General features: G+C 38.7%; 1 protein-coding gene across 1 annotated transcript; it reads left to right on the plus strand.

Annotated features, from left to right (window-relative positions):
* Positions 1–279: 279 nt before the first annotated feature.
* On the plus strand, positions 280–18002 carry LOC119722916 (potassium voltage-gated channel subfamily KQT member 1-like). Its single transcript, XM_038193323.1, has 2 exons — positions 280–832; positions 16208–18002. Exons 1-2 carry the CDS (start codon positions 411–413, stop codon positions 16305–16307), a joined length of 522 nt encoding a protein of 173 aa, XP_038049251.1. The 5' UTR covers positions 280–410; the 3' UTR covers positions 16308–18002.
* Positions 18003–19067: the final 1065 nt, after the last annotated feature.

Consider the following 19067-nt stretch of genomic DNA (forward strand, 5'->3'; position numbering starts at 1 on the left):
AAGGCAATGTTAAAATCCTGCACAAATTTCACCCTGTAAAGATAAAGTTCATAAGAAGCGTGATACCGCCCTCTTGTGACGTAAAAACTTTTGGAAAGTTGGTGAAAATCATTGGTCAAGCTTATGAATAATAAATATACATAAGCTTTTACGGACCAATCAGCTCCAACAAAGCTTCAGTCATGCGCGTTGGCGATCCCGCGGCACGTGTTATGTCAATATTGTGTGCACCTGCAGCGTGGCATGGTACTTGTTATGTGTACGGCCGGCGATACGTACATTTTGACTGCACGCGACACTGAATTATGTCATGACAATTTGGCTACATTTTAACTCACCTTTGACTTCGCTTTCACTTCCATTTTGACCCAGAAATGTCACCCAGACTACCCACATGAGCGTACCCAAGAATGGCCGAAGCTGATGGACATTCCAATTCAAGGAAAACCAGTGGTTATTCGTACAGCACAGTGAGCTCGAGTCTAGCTGACTTAGAAATGGAGACGGACCCAGTTAGTAACAGCTCAACCTCCGGTGATAATTGTATGTACTCCTTATCGGTGGACGGGGCTAGCGGACCGCCGTCTGCAGCCTCGGCACTCCCTAAGACCACCACAGGCATCGCTACCACCGCCATTGGTGGCGTGGGAAACAGAAACCTCAATAATATCAGCACTGCAGGGGGAGATTTTCAGACTAATCGAGAGTTACAGAGAAAGTACTCCATGCACATGAATAAACGAACAATGAAGAAGATGAGTTTCCAAGGGAGGACGTACAACTTTCTAGAACGCCCCACTGGTTGGAAATGCTTCGCCTATCACTTTTCAGTGTGAGTAGTTTGACATCAATATTATTATTATTGACCATATCCTTTTCCTGAGTGTTACAGGCCTTATACAAATTACAAGTGGTTCAGTTTTTATTGCTTGGCCCCCCCCCCAAAATACTTGCCCTCCTTTGCCCCCCCCCCCCAGCAATAGGCCTACTCTTGTGGTGGTCACCATGGGCGTCGCGAGGGGGGGGGGCAAGGGGGGGGCACTTGCCCCCCCTGGAAAAGCACCAAAAAAAAAAGGAAGAAAAAAAAGCAAAAAAAAGAAAAGAAAAAGAGGCGCGAAGACAAAGTGGTGTAAATTTAATGAGTTGAGGGGGGAGGCAAAATGTCCCTGCCCCCCCCCCCCCTAAAACTGATAAATCGAAAATGTGTTGAGAAATACAAGCATTTTTTGGCAAAAAAATTTTTTGCCCCCCTCTAGAAAAAATCCTGGCGACGCCTATGGTGGTCAATTCTAATTCTGAAATGTAAAAATGAACTTTTACTGTCATCTTATGTCTCTTCAGACTCTTTCATCTCATGCGCATTCAACATGTACGAAAAGTGCTTGCACTTTTTTTTGGACAAAAATATATAAATCCTTTGGTATTTATATTGAAAAGACAAAGGGTTTTTATGACAATCACTTTTTCAGTTCTTGATATATTTTGCTGTTTTATTTTAATACACTGTATTCATTTTATCAACAGTACGATAAAATGCCTAATTTTTACTCAGCAAGTATGCATTTATTTTATACTTTGTGACCCTAGTTACCATGTAGGGCCACAGGCTAGCAACCTGGCATGATGCCAAGTTCTCTGACCAATCACCTCAGGCGCTAATGTCTTTCACGCACATTTTTGCGCGTGACGTATTCACTTCGGTACTCCATTGCCACATTTGGTAATCATAAAGTATGTCAGGGAGGGATTAGCATACATGCAAATGAAAGGAACAACTTTAAGCCAATGAGGGGGCTTCTTTTGCCTCGTGTTGCTTGGTGCAGTGGTAGCTTGAGCTATAATGCTTTGCTGACACCTTTGTCACAGCCAGTGAGCTGAGACAGCAGGAGTAATTAGATTTCTCAATTTCACTCTCCACCATCCCCTTGCTCCCCCCCCCCCCCCACGCCCCGTTTGAATTTGCTGTTCATCAATCCAGAATATTTTGTTATGGTTTCAAGCAACCATTCCCCCTTTCTGATTGTAAAGAGATGTTTGCTCAATATGTACCCAGCTAAATGTTGGGTCTGTGTCCTCTGCAGTGCCCAATTGCTATGGTGATCAAAATGGTAGGCTTGTGTCCCATGTTGGAATTGATGTGATCAGTTTACCCAATCTTCGGTATCTGCACAGTGATGCATGATGCATAATTAATTAAATGTTAAATGATGAATTAAAAGTTTCATGTGTCTGTGGCATAAAATCAAACTAGAATACTCCCTGTGCTTGAGTCTGAGTATAATGATTTAAAATGATTTTACAATGATTCATGTTTCATTCACATACTTTACAAACTGACCCAACCCCTGCATCTATATTCGTGGTTTGAAACCTCTTCACACTCTGGCCAGCCACGATTATACTCAGTGGTTCAGTTACCACTCCTGCCACTCATGCACCAAGTGTTTGTCCGAATTCCACTTTTCCTGGTACTAGTAAATTAAAATGACATGTAATAACCCATGCCCACCCAACCTATGGACTTGTCCGAGGACTTGTCATTAACCTGCTCGTAGTTCATGTCATACATCCGGACTTGTTGCTGTAGCCAGAGAATTAATTAAATTCTGTCGGTGGCTGCTGCATAATATAGATGATCAATACATGCGTTATGGTTAATAAAACTCCACTAATATTCCACTTTCTGTCTTCATTGTTGTAATTAAACCCAAAGGAAGGTTTAGTGGGCGTTTCTGTGTTAGGTAATATCTCCAGTTAATTGTAGAAGTAATGGAAATCAATGATTTGGCGAGACCTCTTGTGGGGACTTTAGGCTTGTTCAGTGTAGGGCTTTCAGTAAAACTCATTAGGGAGAACTACGGGGTAATATTGACATATGGTTGCTATGACATCGTGAACACATTCTCATCACATATGCATTGCAGGATGTATAAGCCTATTTGTGTTGCACTGGCTGTTTTTCTAAAGTAAAAATCATAAATTTATTTAAATTTGACAATTTTATCAAAACAAGCATCAATTGATTGCCAATAACAATGTACCTAATATTAGGTTTTGCCCTTCACCGACATATAAACACTGTATAGTCTGTGTGTTAAGTACTCCCCGAGTGAAAGTGAGAAAAAATCAGTTGGGCAGTAGTTTGCCAGGACCATCTAACAATACATTTTTTGGATACATGCAAATGTGCGGGATCCTTTTTGCCCAACAGAGGAAAGGGCTAATACAAAAAGACTGAAGTATTCATTTTGCAATATTGAACACCTGATTTCCATCATTTGCGGATATTTTCGTCATTTGTGGCTTAACTGTAATTATTATTTTTTGCCACAATATTGGTCACTATAACAAATGTGATATTCCTTCACGAACGGAACCTGGCAATACAGTAACCTCTCCATTACTTAGGTTGGTTATTGATTTTTTGGTGTCATAGTTCAGAGATCTCTGACCTAAACACAATTCTAAAAGCATTTACTGTTGTGTGTTCCTGCAGTGTTTTAATGCAGCATGAAATATCAATTTTATCCTGTATCAGTGCATTATATGCCCTTCTGGCGCCAACTAGTAACAATGTGTTTCTTCTGCCGTAAATAACCCCTACAGCCCAAGCCGTATTAAACAATGTGGTTTGTGCAGAGAAGCACGAAAACCCATGCATATTACACCTGGCATTGATTGTGCAAAGTGAGTTGTTTTGTTCCAGCACTTGCAATTATTTCATTAGGAATGTCTCGCCACTACTGTGAAGTTGTGCAATTGTTATTCTCCCCTTAAAAGCTGTGTTTGTGAGGACTTTCAATAAATTACATGTAGAGAGAGAGAGAGAGAGAGAGGGGGGGGGGGGAGAGAGTCGTTAACATCATTATGCCTCAAGGATGTGCATGCTAGACCCGTGTTCCTAATTAGAAAAAGAGTGGAAATGCAAGGCTCTGTACACTTTGTAATTGTGTGATTGCGTGTGAGATAAACAGATTCCGTTAATTTAATTCAAACTATTTGTATTGGTGTACGGCTACAACTGTGAATCTGATTTCATTTTCCAACCATCTTTTGACATGACACAGGCGGGGAGTGACCTTTAAAGTGAACAAAACATATTCAGCTTTGTGTTGGAAAACTCAAAATGTTTTGTATTGGTGCCTAAACCAATTAAATTAATGTACAGTGCACAGTGGTTACTTTTTATTTTAAAAGGGAAAAGGAAAAACAGTTTTTTTGCAGTTGCATTTGCCTGCTCCCTCGTATTATAAGATAATTCTACTCTCTGTGAGTACTTTTAAAAACTGAAATCCACACTTTAGGTTAAATTTGATTACAAATCAAAGATTCTTGAAATTGGACAGGGATATGAGTTACTGAAGACAGTATTTTTTACATTCTAACATGAATTTCAATTACGTGTAAAATTTTATAAACATTTTTAAAAATTCATGTGGTACTTTTGGTATTTTTTTTTGGGGGGGGAGGACATGTCCAGTTCCCTTGGTTCTTGCAAGAACATTTATTAAAAGGAAACTTTTTAAAACAATCCAAAGTTCCTTAGTTTGGGAAATCGTATTACTCTGCATATATATTGAACTTTCAAAATTTAAGAGATTTCTGACTTTACACAAGTATTTAAGTAAAAAATGTTTTCCTGTACTTTCTTCAATCCTGCAGTCACATCATTAAGTGAGGAGATGATCAACTTAGTCATTGATATTAATCATCTTTGGTGTATACATCAACTTGGCTATTTGCCATACTGATTTCATGGCATTGTATTGATCATTATTTGCTCTCTGGAAATTTGGTAGATTCTGGGTTTCCAAGTAATACCATTGTGTGAGTTCTTTTTCATCATTTTCTTCTGTTCTATGCACAGACTTAAGGTCTGTTGTGGCCATGTCATTTGGTGGATGCGAACGGGTCTACCCGATGTTCCCCAATACCTATGTTCCCCAATACCGATATTCCCCGAAATCCTTAGGATTAGGGATAGGGTTAGGGTTAGGGTTGGGGAACATGGGTATTGGGGAACATAGGTACCGTATGCACCCCATGCAAACAGGGTGTCCTTGTTCTGAAAGAGACAACAACATTTTGCCAAACTGAATTGAAATGTGCTAAACAGATTGAACACAATTGATGAGTTTAGTATAGGCCTATGTTTCCGTTTAAGAGTTAGATGATAAAATGCTAACAGCAAAAAATAATGTACACTTTGCAAACACCCAATAAATGGAGCATCATGATCTTAGTGATAACATTTTCTTTCAGCTTTTGCTGGGATAAGATTTTAATCAATTATAAAAAGAAATACTGGTACTGGTACCGGTACCAGTCACTCAATCACTACGGAAACAAAGGTCTATAAATGAACCCAAAGAAAAGCTAGTACATGTACATGTACCGGTAGGTTTACAACATGTAAATGAGGGAATAAAATGTGTGCTTGGGAGGTTTTAAAGACTTTGTTTCAGACCGGTTGGAGTCTGGACGCTCATAACTACCTGAGCCAAAGGTGAGGGTAATTATCAGAATCCAGACTCCAACCGGTCTTAAACAAAGTTTTTAAAACCAACGAAGCACATGTATTTATTCCCATTCACAAGTATACCTTTTCGGTCACAATCCAAAACGTTTTGGTCTAAAAGTCAAAACAAGTCAGAAATTAAAAAGTTCAACGATTTTGTTCAACAATTTCATTTCATGTTTTTCAAAACATGAAATTACCCCTGCCTCCCCACAAAAAAAAATAGAAAAACTGGTAGTTTTTAATTTATGTTTTTTTTAAATTAAGCTTAATTTGTTGTACTTGATGAGGGAAGCATGCACATGGATTCTATCATGCATTATTTATTGGAATACTAAGACGTGGATGCAGTGTTTATGATGTGCAAAGTTGATAGGCCTGTGTGGAGCGTTTTCTGCTCAAGGAGACCTAGCTGATGCATTAATTAGTCAATCCTTAAGAAGATGCATGGAGCTGTCTGATGTATCATGTGACAACCTTAGTTGTTTTTGAGACTCTGCTAGGGATAGATTTTCAGGGACCAGGTGCACAGCTTGAGAATCTTCTCCATAAATGGCCTAACCACATACATGCACTAGTCAATAGCTGTACGGTAGCTGGTGAAATGCATGAAATACAATCTTCTCCATTTTTATTTCTGCTGCAATTCAGCACTTCAGTTTTTACTGAAGATCAGTTATTTCAGATGGGTAGGTGTGATTCCTTCGGTAGTATTCCTGAGTTTTGATTCCGTAGAACAGCTGCTGCATACTCTGCTGATGATGCAGGATGATATTTATAGAAGTCCTCAGAATTCAAATTTCTTCTATAAGTGCAAAATTGCACTCACTGCGAAGGCTTCACGTATAATTTTCTACTGAAAAGCGGAAAGTGGATTAGGGTTTGATTTGTGCGGTCGGTATTTTTAGTACAACATCAAAAGCACAATTGCTGAATGTGCAGTTACATTCTACTCTTTGTGATGCCTAAAAAATCTTTGAAAAGCTTCCGAATTATCTCTTTTAAGTTCAAGTGGTCTTTGCTTTGTATATTGAGTTACCTGAGTAAGGTTTGTGACAAGCCGACTTGTAAGTGACAGCTAAATTTGCCACAGCATTCTTCAGGCATGGATTCTCTTTGAATTATTGCAGTAGCTGGATGTAATGCAAAGTTAATGGTCGGCTATCATTCTTTGTAACCAGCAGGTGCAGGCACGATTATTGACCCGATGTCAAAGTTCCCTAGCCCCTTGTATTTTCCGCCCTGAACTGCTGATATTGGTAATGTTGAATAATGAATGTCGTAATGAAGAAAGTAAGTCTGTTAAAAAACACTTGAATTATTTACAAGAGCTTGTTTACTATTTAAAGGGATTTGCAGACCTCAAAATATAGAAGGTCAGCGGTACCTTGGATGTTAGTGTACATCAACAGCCATAGGAATCCTCCCATAAGCTATGCAAACCTCCCCTGAGTATGCAGGATTCATGAGTCAAAATAATTGATAGAGCAAGTGAGCAAAGAGCAGCCAGAGAGAGTCGTTCTTTAGCGCCGTGTCCCATGACGAGCGTGCTCCACTGAGCATGACCGGTATTGATTGGATTAGCCACCTAGCAAGAAGCCTCGCGTCAATGCTGTGCTACATTTATTTTCCCCGTTTTCGCTCCCCTTGATATTCTTCTGGACTTTCTTAAACTTTACCCTTGCTCCAGACATGGACGATCTGGTTTTTTTTTATTGAAGGATAGTTTGTTATCAGGGTTAGCTTACAACATAAACATGAAGGGTACTGATATCCCACTAAGCCATCCATTAAGCAGGGCTGATATTAGAAACACACCCCCTAGTCAGAGAGACATTTTTGGCCTAAGTGGCAATTGAAATCAGATTTTTGCTCTGTGATGATTCTGATCGCTTGAATGAAGATGACTTGTGCAGAAGACTGTTCACTGATCTGATGAGCTTTTTTTGCACATGATAAGCCTTGGACATTTTCAATTTAAAGCACCTTCGTCATTCAGATCATGTTTCTCTACCCTGCAGACCAAAAACCTGAAAGGGGTTGGGTTTATAACCTAAATTTGTGGGGTATTTTAAAATCTTTTTAGAACAAGGGAAAAATAAGCATGTCCTATAACGTGATTTGTTTGTGTGCACTTTTAACAATAAATGTCAACTGGTGCTGCTTTGGCCTAATTACCCTGACGGTATTGTGACATCTTTTATTAAGTTTGCTCATTGACTGACTGCCTTTCGGTGAATGACCAAAGATGAAAATAAGGGGAGGAAACTGGCAGCTTTTTGTATAAACAGCTGTAACATTGAGGACTCATGCCTCCCCAAGATGAACCACTGTGATCACAAATGTAGAAAATTGAACTTGAAACTACGGAGATTGCTGCAAATTTTATGCTCGTTAAGAAATTGCCATGAAATATTGAGAAGCAGTCAATTGGAAAGACAGCATCACATCAATGATTCCTGTCAAAATATTTCATTGTATGTGCTCTCTGATTGGATAGGAGGACGTAATGTGTAGACTTCTAGTAGGCCTATATGATTTGTGATTTCTTTAGTTGAGCAGTCACATTGTATGCGTACATTCAGCTCATTTTATTACCACACACTTTACCAGTTGATTATATGTTTGATTGTGGGTTGAGGCAGACTGACATTTTCAATTGGTGACATTTTTGAAAGCCAATGTACTGAAGCTTGTCATGTAGTTTTGCAGTTGACCTTCACCTGCAGTAATATGTGCATGCATCCTTGCCTCATGCCTAACCCTGGCAATGCTGCTTATGTTGTATGCAGCGCCGGGTCGTTTTACCATGAAGTGGACCTTTTCATGTCTAATAAACAGTTGATTGCCTCTCCACTCCTTCAAAAATTACATTGGTTACCAGTTAGACAATGCATCAACTTCAAAACAGCAGTTTTCATGCACAAAGCACTTCATAACACAATGCCGCAGTACATCATGGGATCACTCATCCTTAAAGATATAGTCCATCATTTGTAATTTGTGCATTTTGTTCGTTTGAAGCAACAAAAGTGTTCAAAATCTAATGAAGGATACTGAACAACTAACCTGATGAAGTTTCAGCTCAGCTTTAGCTGTATATTCCAAGAAAAACAGCATTCTAGGATCTCAATTTCAAATCAAAAGTTGCTGAATCATGTTTTGAATTGTTTTGAATTGCAGCTTTACGCGATGTCGCTCACTGATCCGACGAATTATAGCAACCGCGCGTGCCTGTGCGTCGTGCCAATGCTTGCGTGCGCTGCGCCGAATAACAAAACGAACTACTAATTTAAATTTTCCTACGGTGCGTCTTTGGAAAGGCCTTCTGTCGTTGATTACTTCAAAATGATAGCTTGCCAGAAAGATTAATTTCACAGGGAGTTTAGTCCACTTACTATCTTTTAACCAAGTATGTTTTTCAACAATAATACGCCAGTTACGTTTTCGGATGGCTGCAAATGATGGACTATAGCTTTAATGCACCCATGGAGGAAGAAATATTTCTTCCTCCAGCCCCCCTCCCCCTCCCCCACCAATTTCAGTCCCCGATGCTGGAATTCCTTGTCACACAACATGTGTTATTTCACTTCTCTTGACAACTTTAAGGGTAGATTGAAAACTGATCTGTTCTCCCAACATAATCTTTAACTTGTCTTCTAGCTGGAGTTGCCCTTAGTCGTGCATTGATACAGTAAAACTCAAATGTCACACTGACCTGCGGCATATTGTTCTGGGTTTTTTTCTTCGTCCGACCCCTGATACCCCCCCCCCCCCATGCCTATGGGCCTGGTATGTGTGCAGTTTGCTTTATAAATGCTTAAGTATGTTCAAAATCCAAGTGCCAAAACATATTTCCTGTAGCCTAAAAGTTGCGGGAGGGGGAGGGGGAAGGGGGCATGACCCACACTGCCCTAGGGGCCAGCCAGCATCAGTGGATTGTCAAACAGCATTTTGTCAGCATTCAGTAGGCCTGTATAGTAATTAGTAAAAAGTGAATGTAGAACATTTTCCGTCAAAAAGAGTGAAGTTAACATACATGTAAAGGCCTAAATATGCATATAACCACGGATGTTGATTTTGTGCTAACAGCAAGACAATAGGTCACCTTACAGGAAGATACTGTGCGGACAGTTCGGTTCACATTGATAAGGAAAGACGTACAACATCCAGCAAGCTGAAAGAAAATGTTAGTGACTGATGAGATATTTAATCAACATCTGACCGATGATGTTGAGGCCCGGTGTTTGTAAAGTCAGTGCCTAATTAAATCCAAGGAAATTAAACTGACTGTGGGAATTGTGACATTAGTGACATTTGCTTTGCTGGCGCTGGGCATCATAGGCATAAAAGCCTTAGCCCTAACAGTTGATATGTAAGAAACAGTTTGGCAAAAAAAACCGCTGATTTGGAAATTACAAAACCATGCTTTTAGAACATTTTGGATTTTGCCCGTCAAATTTTAATTTCAATGCCCAAATAAACCAATGGGTCCTTAAACAGCGGAAGTGGGGTTTTGGGTGGGAGGGGGTAAGCCACTTTTAGCCCCCTTTCATTTTGAAGCAATCTTTCGTTTGCAACTTACTTTTAGATCCCACTACAGCGACACACCTTCACTTTCAGAAATGTTGTGCTGCCTTAGCATCTGCCTTGGTGACTGAGCAATGTCCTCACTGATAAGGAAGGACATTGCAGAGAGACTGCTTCGTAGATTGAAGTGAAGGAGAAGAAGTGGAATTGTATGTGACTGGTGTGGAGAGTTCTTGATAATGCTCTTGCAAGGGGAAGGTTCCATTAATCAAGTACATGAACCTGGATCGATGTACATTGTGTACTTGCACTGTGCTTGTAGCTTCTGTACATTATATATAAGTATGTACATGTATGTGAAAATTCTTGTGCTGTTCCTATCATTCCTCCTTCTTGGGCACCTAACCTGATTTCATAGATAACCTGAGGGAAATGTATGTATGTAACAATTCGAAGGACTAACGAAAAGTCTGCAAGTTGTATGTGTTACCTTATACTTCAGAAGAGCATCATGGCTATTTGGTGCGTAGCCAGAGGGACCCCAAATAGAAATTTGTTGCTTGTGATATCACATGTGACCAGTTTGAATGTATGAAAGTGGGATTCTCTAATGCCTTAATGGGTTTGTAGCGGCCGATAGAGAAGTGTTGGATAAAGAGTGAGTTATAAACCTGGCAGTTCTTACATGTACCGGTACATCTACATTCACTTGGTACTTGTTAGTGAGTTTCTGTACACTGCACTTGATACGTGCTGCTTTTATTTTATTTATTTTTTGGAAGGGGGAGGGGGGAGGGGAGAGGAAGGGTATTAATAAAAAGTATTGCAGTTTTTGTATTCAAACGGGGAGTGGCTTATGTTTGGCCCTTTTTTTTTTTTTTTAAGGTTTAACAATCGAACAGTGAGTATTTGCTAGTAAACCAGGAGGCTTACAATTCCCTATCCACTGCAACATAATCCTTTCATTGCCACTCTTGCCGAGCAGCTTCTATTGTGGGCTTCAAGCCCAAGCCTCTCGTTTAATAAAACATCCTATTGAAGTGCCTGTCTGAATTTAATATGATCACTGTGCAAGGGTGTGGGTAGCTGAATGGTTTGTGTGTGGCTTGCCTTTCAGGCTTGATAAAGTTATTAATGTGGACTCCTGTGTTGGGAAAATTGTCATGAATACAAGTACAACCTTATGCATGATTTTAGTTTGAATTATTTGAGCTAGGTGCAGTGTAATATTGAGTTATATGAGAAATCTCAGAACAAAGATATCAGGCCCGCCCCCCCCCCTCCTCCCTCCCCTCCCTCCCCCTCCCCCAAGAAAAAATGTGGCAACTCTTTGATAAATTAACATTAGCAATCTTGTAGACATTGGTGATACTTTTTCTCATGTGTCTCTTATTGACAGCCATTTCTTCACTACACATGAACAAAAGTGTTTGTTAAATCTTTCCAGCCCCCTCCCCGAAAATCAATTTCTTCCAACATAATTTCCAGGGCACTATAAGGAGCCATTCAAAATTTTCAATGTTTTTAAATTTCGAATTTTTTTTTGAAATTGTGGGTGGGTGGGTCAAGGTAAATAATTGAAAGTCGAAATGCACTTTTCATAAAAAAATATTTCTTGGGGGATTGGTGAACTTTATAATCATTCAGCTTTCAGCTTGTCAGTGCAAAATGTTAAACTCAATGACTTTTGAAACCAACAAACGATGGGTATGCAGCATTCACAACAGCACTACAAAGTTTTGTGTGATAAGCAATTTCCTCTTGTTTCAACTTCAAAGTTGCTTGCTGGAAGCCTGGAAAGCCAATGAAAACTCCTGAGCTGGGAGAGCATTAACCTAAAAAATGTGGCTCATTTGAAGTATTACTTTGTTCTTCGGGGTATAGGATATATTGAATTATCAATTCAACATTTATTAAACAAATATGCGGTGGGTGGGTGGGTGGGTCAAAACAATTTTGAAAAAAATTGGAAAAACATTGACAATTTTGAATGGCCCCTAATGTGGTAATTTTCAGAAACAAAAACAAGCTGTTTGCAGCACCATGCATAAAAGCCAGAGACTGCTTTGTGAGATAAATGATACAGTGATGGGTGATTTATGATCGAACATGGAGAGAGAATGCCTAGTGTGGTTTCTAAATGTGGCAAAACAATTTAATGAGGAAACTGCAGCGACAATTCTTTATTTGCTTTTGTTTTTGGAATGGATTGGCTGGGAAACATGTCCTCCCACACAATACCCATTAATTTTGACATTTTTATGTTTTTAAAGTACCTGCATAAATAAATTACTGTGTGATCAGACAAAGAAATATATGAATCATTACAAAAATTCTGAGGTCCGTAGTGTTAGTAGCCAATTGTAGGATAATACACCATACAGGTTCCTGGGCAGTTGTGTCCATAGATTTCTTGGTTTGACAAGTCTATAATTTGATTGTCGAAATAAAAGCTGTCTTGAAGCTAAATTCAATCATCACATTGTAATAACATTATGGTAAAATATTAGTCCTAGTCATGTTGTCATGGAAAATGCAATCGTTTAATATTGTTTAGCTTTGTCAAATGGACACATTATAAAAACAATGAAATTTGAAAATTGAAAAAGGAATTTCCAGTAATATTGAATGGACATGGCAAGTCAAAAAATACTGCATTTAAGTGTTGAACATAGCTGAGAAAATTGTGCAGATAATTCTTGCTGATTCAATTTAGTCTTAATGGGCTTTTTACCCAAATCAATTTGACTTGTGCAATAAAATGTTATTAAACATATATGAAGTGAGAATTTGGCCTATACAAAACAAACATTAACAAATGCGTGCCTGAACATAATTATTAAAAATGATCGCTACGATTTGGGAGGTAGAGATACCTCTTAAAATTGAAAAGAAATTAATTTTCAAAATTCTGTAGCCAACAAAAAAATGTGCATATAAAATGAAAGGACTTTACAAAAAGTATGTGTACATGTCATGCACACACTGTACATGTAAACTATACATTACAATTATGGATTATCATACATTAGGGTAATTTTAAAATAGCAGCATTATAATTTTAGGCCTTACTAGCACGTACTTATTGAGCATGCGTAAATTAAGCCCCAAATGCAATTTGCTTCTTGGCTTCCATTAAGGGTATTATTTTGCTATTAGATTATTCCTGTCATAAGCCATGCAGTAAGTAATCCAGACAGCACCCAGACTACTTAAGACGCATGCTGTATCTTACAAAGAAACATCATTTATTGGTGTTGTTATTTATATGTAGGATATCAGTTGTTGTCTTTTAGGCAGTTTCTTGTAGTTTTTGTAGAATCCTAATGTCAGGTGCCTATTGGACCATCCTTCACATTGCAGCCACTAGTGGTGTGCATTAGAATCAGGTACCCAAGTACCGTACCCAACCGCTGATGTCAGGAACAGGTTCCATATTTATCGGATTGAGTACCCGTAGCCAACTTCACAAATTACTTAGTAACTAAAGGTTTTGAATGCTATTTGTGGGGAATTTTTCAAATTATGGTACCCCTACTACCGATACACGTAAATGCACATCACTATAGCAGCCACCTTTAAGGATACATGCTCTTGTTGCACAGGAATTTATACACAACTACCGGTAGACCTCCCAAAGATGCTTGATGTGTGCTGTACATAAACTTTTTGGATTCATGACTCAAATTACTTGAATTGAAAGACCCGAGAATTCTTTTTGTAAAGCTTTGCTGTTTTCTGTCTTGACTTGAAGCTTACCACTTGCGATCTTTTGACAACCATTAAGTTCACTGGCGTCATACCGGCTGTTGACTGGCTTGTCCTATCTTATCCGGTTGCTCTGCCTTCATCCCCTGGCAAATCAACAGCCTAGAAGTCCACCCATTAGGCGTTATGCAGGGATCACCTATATAAACAGTAATTGAGATGGACAAATCGAATTGTGAAATCAGAGCTAGCAGTTTCAGTGTTCGGTCACGTACAGATGTACAGTACCCCTCCCTTGTACCATTTGTGTGACCTATAAGTCACATTGGAAGACCACAAAGAAATTTTACCATAGTCACTTTGGACAGCATATAGTCTGACTATGCAGCCATTGATAGATTGGGGAATCTTTATAATTAGTTGGTTTGGATGTTTCCACTTCTGCTCCATTTTAATACTTCTATGGGTGTAAACCTTTCATCCAGAAACACTCTCTAATAATTATGCATGTAAGTGTTTGGGATAGGTGCCATTATGGTATTTCTGAGACTGAAATGGATCTGAATTCATCTCCGTGGACTGTGTATGCAGGATGCATGCACACACTCACACTCGAACACTTCTCATCTGAACTGCAATCAGTATCCAGCTTGGGCGTCTCGTTAATTAATTTGCAAATGGATCTTGGCTTGCTGTTAGAGATTCCAGTGGCATACTGACACGGTGGGAGCCCCAGTGTGGAGCCTGGGACTCTATGCAAATGGTTACACTCGTCACAAGTATGTAATGCCTAAAGCGAGTCTACCAAAAAAAAAAAAACCCATGATAAAAAATATACGTGTAACGAAATTGGCCTTGGACACTCTGTGTGTAATGAGACTGCATGACTGCAACACATCTAAGCCACATTTGCATTTGCGTACATTTTATATCAATATCAACTTGTTCTTTAATTTAAGTTGATGGGAAAAACACTTTTATAACAAGTTGGCAATATATTTTTTCTTACATTTGTGTGTGTGTTTTTTTTAAAACAATATAGTCAGTACATACAGGTGAAAAAATGCTTTCATCTTAGGTGTTATTTCCATTGCGTTTTCAGACGATGTAAAACAAAACAATTCAGAAGAAAATGAATTAATATCCAGCCAGACTATTTGTAAATTGTGAATTTCAAATGGACACTTGTTTATGGTAACAAAATATATCTTGAAAATTGTGCCATGCAGACAAGAAAGGAAATTTTATTTAAAAAAAACACCTCGAAAAATTACTCTTAAAATCATGGATGCTTCATATGGGACCAGAAACATCGCTGTGAAGTAACAGAAATGCAAGGTCCACATACATGCGTGCATATTCCTTCAGTTAAACATTTGTAGACTACATGTACGCAAGAAATGACTTACCTTGCTGAACGTGCTTTGCATAAAAAATGGGTGCCTAGCATGTGTGATGAGTTCACAAAAAAGCTGATTTCTGGTAATTGACGTTTTATGGGATGGGATCCAAATCCCCTCCCATGGGCATGTGGGCTTGGATGAATCTAAATTATCATTTGACAACTGAACCGACTGGGAAATTTGAAAACAGCAACACATCTTATGGATTGGAGAGCTGCTTTTTGGAGGCTTTTATTGGAAAACTCTCTGTATCCTTGTTAGGTGGGGGATTTCAAACTGGATTTCAACAGAGGTCCTAGCTTAGACTTTACATCAGAATCAAAATTAGGAACAGTCTCTTCTGTTGGGGATTTTACCCTTCAAAGGGAATATTTCTACCACAAGGTTTCTTTTCAAAACCTAAAGTTTGATTTATTTGAAAGCCCATGGTTGTGTAAAGTCTTATCTCAGACTGTAATGGACATGTATGCACGCTGGTATAATTAGTTTTTGGCCACTGTTATGATCCATCTGAACAAATAGCATTTGAAGTAATTAGGCTGTGAAAATGGCATCTAATTATTCAGCTGATAAAATGTTTTCAATGGAAGCAGAATGTAAACTGACGTCAGCATAATTCATAAACCTGGCTCTTGTGTACACACATGCACTGTGTAATTTCCACTTACATGCAGAAAAACAATTACAAAACAGGCTCTCTACAATGCGCATTTGCGATAGTGATAAAATAAATACAAACATGTAGAAATTTTAAGTAAATAAACGGCACGCCTGGCAGAGGAACGTATTTTCTGCAAGTAATCAGAGTGGCTTACAAATTCAGTTGTAGGAAATAAGGCAAGATACTCTGGAATTTTGTGTAACAGTTTGTCTCCTTATAAATTTGTTCTTGAAATGTGCAGCATTTGATATTAATTTGGGTTCTTAGTTGGTTGAGATACAGGTCCACATGTATGTTTCTGATTATGTATTTCTGTTGTTTCATTTTTGAAAGTTACATCCTCCCCCCCCCCCTACAGTTTACATCTCTGATATTTATTAATTTCAGAAAAATTTTGAAACCTTCAAAGACCTTCAGAAGGAAAAGCCAGTGTTTGCTTATTCGCATCTTCAGAAGAAAAAATGGATACAACTTTCTAAGTATATAATCCAAACTTCAGACTGGTGCTTTGCGTATGGTGGTGTTGTTTTGCTGCTTCAGTATATTAGGATCCTACTTAAACTTCTAGGCACTTCGTCATTGTATGTCGTAGTTATTCAAATCACTTGATACAGTCACAGAGTTCAACATTGGATTACAATGTAAACACTGAATGGCAGTATGCTGAATGCTGAGTTTCTGCCGTAATTATTACCCAAGCCATGACACTCATAGTAATGGGCCCTCAGAGCTGCATGGAGTGACAAAAAGAGATGAAGAAGAGACGGGAAAACGAAGATTCAGTACGAGTGAGCGAGAGAAGCAAGTTGCTTAGAGAAAAGTCACGTATGTGAGGCAGGAAACTTGAGACGGCACTCTACTTTGAAGTCAGGGAATAACAGTGGATGATGAGAATTGGTGAGAGCGCACTTCATCCTTCTGCAATTCAATCAACGAGATAAGAGTTTGCATATTTCTTCCTACTTGGATTACCAGATGGTTGGAGAAGGAAAAACACTGATTAAAATGTAAAAGAAAAAGCGAAATGGTGAACCTAGGACATTGTTGAACTGTTTAAAATAAGCAGGTGCATTCTTTGAAAAGAAAACTGTGGATTTGGCCATATGGACTATACATACCGGGTATATCACTGGAAAGAGATCTCAAATAACAGTGTTTGATAATGTCACACATTGTTTGACTTAAACGTACAACATGAATTAAAGATGGCAATTGTTGGCGCCACTGGATATATAAATTAGGAGTATAATTTCAATCTGACTAAATGAATAGTTGGCTGTCTGTATTTTTTCATAAAATTTGCATGAGCTGACATTGTTGAAACCTAAGTGGTTTTATTTTTGCCTGGAGGATTGTGCTCATGTTTATTGTATTATAAATGTAGACGTGAAGATTATGTTGAAATTTTCCCCTGAGGACAATAGTAATTTGAGTAGGCCTACACGTATGTGCACCTTTTAAAAATTGATTGGCTTTAAAACAACATTGATTTGATTACCATTGGTAACATGCACAGAACTTACTTCAATTTCAGTTGAAAGGAATCACTCTTTAGAACTATGAATGCTTTTTCGAGATATAATTCTCTTATTATTGTATTTACCACATTCCTATAGCAATTAAAAGTGACATCAGCAGTGTCCCATACATGTATGTATGTATCTCCTGCAAGTGTTTGTCTACTCCACAGGAAAATTCTGACTGTGTCTACCCCAATCTAATTTGTTGGAGTTTACATTCCCCTACTTCTAACTTGTAAATGTCAACCTAACCCATGCCTTGTTTACTTTGATATTTTCCTCTGAACAGGTGGTTAAGGTCCAGGAGTTGATTAACCCACATCTTGCCCCTTCCTCCTTGCTCCTCCTTCTTCTTAATGTCTCTCTGCCCTCTGCTTATGATAGCTGCCGGGCAGGAATGGGTTCATCTGTGAAAACCTCTGCAAAGCCTCAGTTGATTACTTTCCTTGCTTGTTACTCCTGGTCTAACGTCATTCCTGCATTAAGCTGATGCAGTATGTGAAGTACGTAAAGTCAAGAGACAAGTCTCTTGCATCTTGTGAGCCACTTTTATTATTAGGCATGAGATTTTTCAGACTTGGGACTTAAATGAGACATTTTGAATTTGAGAAAATTGAATGAATCTGAAAACATATTTCAGGCCTGTTATCCATTTTCAGACCAATATCTGAACTGACGTCTGTCACCATGAATCCATGCAATATGAACATTCGTGGCCACGTCTTTCATTCTTTTGTTGCATCGTCTTTCATTTGGCTAACGACCCAACAACAAAACATCAGATTTTCAAAACGGCCACAAAATAGACCTTATTCATGAGGAAGCCATTTTTGATCGTGTTTCCTGAGCGTATTTTATAAATTGTAAACTGTTGAATGGGATGGTGCCAGAGTATTTATGCATTTCCAGCCTCAATTTCATTTCTTTTTTTTAATGTGAGCAGACTGATATTAATTTGTAATTAATTTTATGTCATTGCTTTCATTTCTATTCGCAATTTCCAAAAATGAAGATTTTACCTCGCTTTTAATTTAATATGGCCGACTCGTAAAGCCTATTACTACATGTACATGTAGATATGCTACCAGAGATACAAGTAGGCCCAGAGATCGAGGATTAAGATCGAGGTACTAACTAACAGTCAGTTACAATCTGGATGAAACTTGAAATTTCCCGTTCAATTTTGAGAGCTCCACTCTCGTTCGTGAACACATTAATTTTTAGACTCGTTTGAATGGCAAGACAGTGACATCATTGTGGTCGTACCCAGCGTGCGATGATGTTAACGAAATCAAAAATTCATCGCGTTTAAGATAGAGTGTGGCAAAATTGCTGTCACGTGATGTGTATCGTTGTCACATGGCGCATATCCTACACTGGTTCCCTTCATGGTCAGTACGGTCAGAGTCAGAATTCATTAGCGGAAACCAGTTCTGGCCGCCCTAGTTATCCCGACTCCCTTTTGTCTTTCAAAATGCACTTGTGTTAACCAAAGATCCTATAGCGCCGCTATAGGATCTTTGGTGTTAACAAACAAGAATCAGTCTATACATTATCTCAAAAGATGTCTAGCACACTCTCTCCGCGATCATTTTTATTTTAGTGAAGGAACACGCATGCAGCCCATGGAGTCGAGCCTGGTTTGGTTTGGAGAGGGCAGGGTCGACTGCATGATGTGGAAAGTTACCCGACAGTATAAACTTAGAAATTTGGACTTGCAAGTATTT

This window comes from Patiria miniata, unplaced genomic scaffold (genome assembly GCF_015706575.1).
Source record: "Patiria miniata isolate m_02_andy unplaced genomic scaffold, ASM1570657v1 HiC_scaffold_16, whole genome shotgun sequence".
In the NCBI taxonomy this organism is placed as follows: Eukaryota; Metazoa; Echinodermata; class Asteroidea; order Valvatida; family Asterinidae; genus Patiria; species Patiria miniata.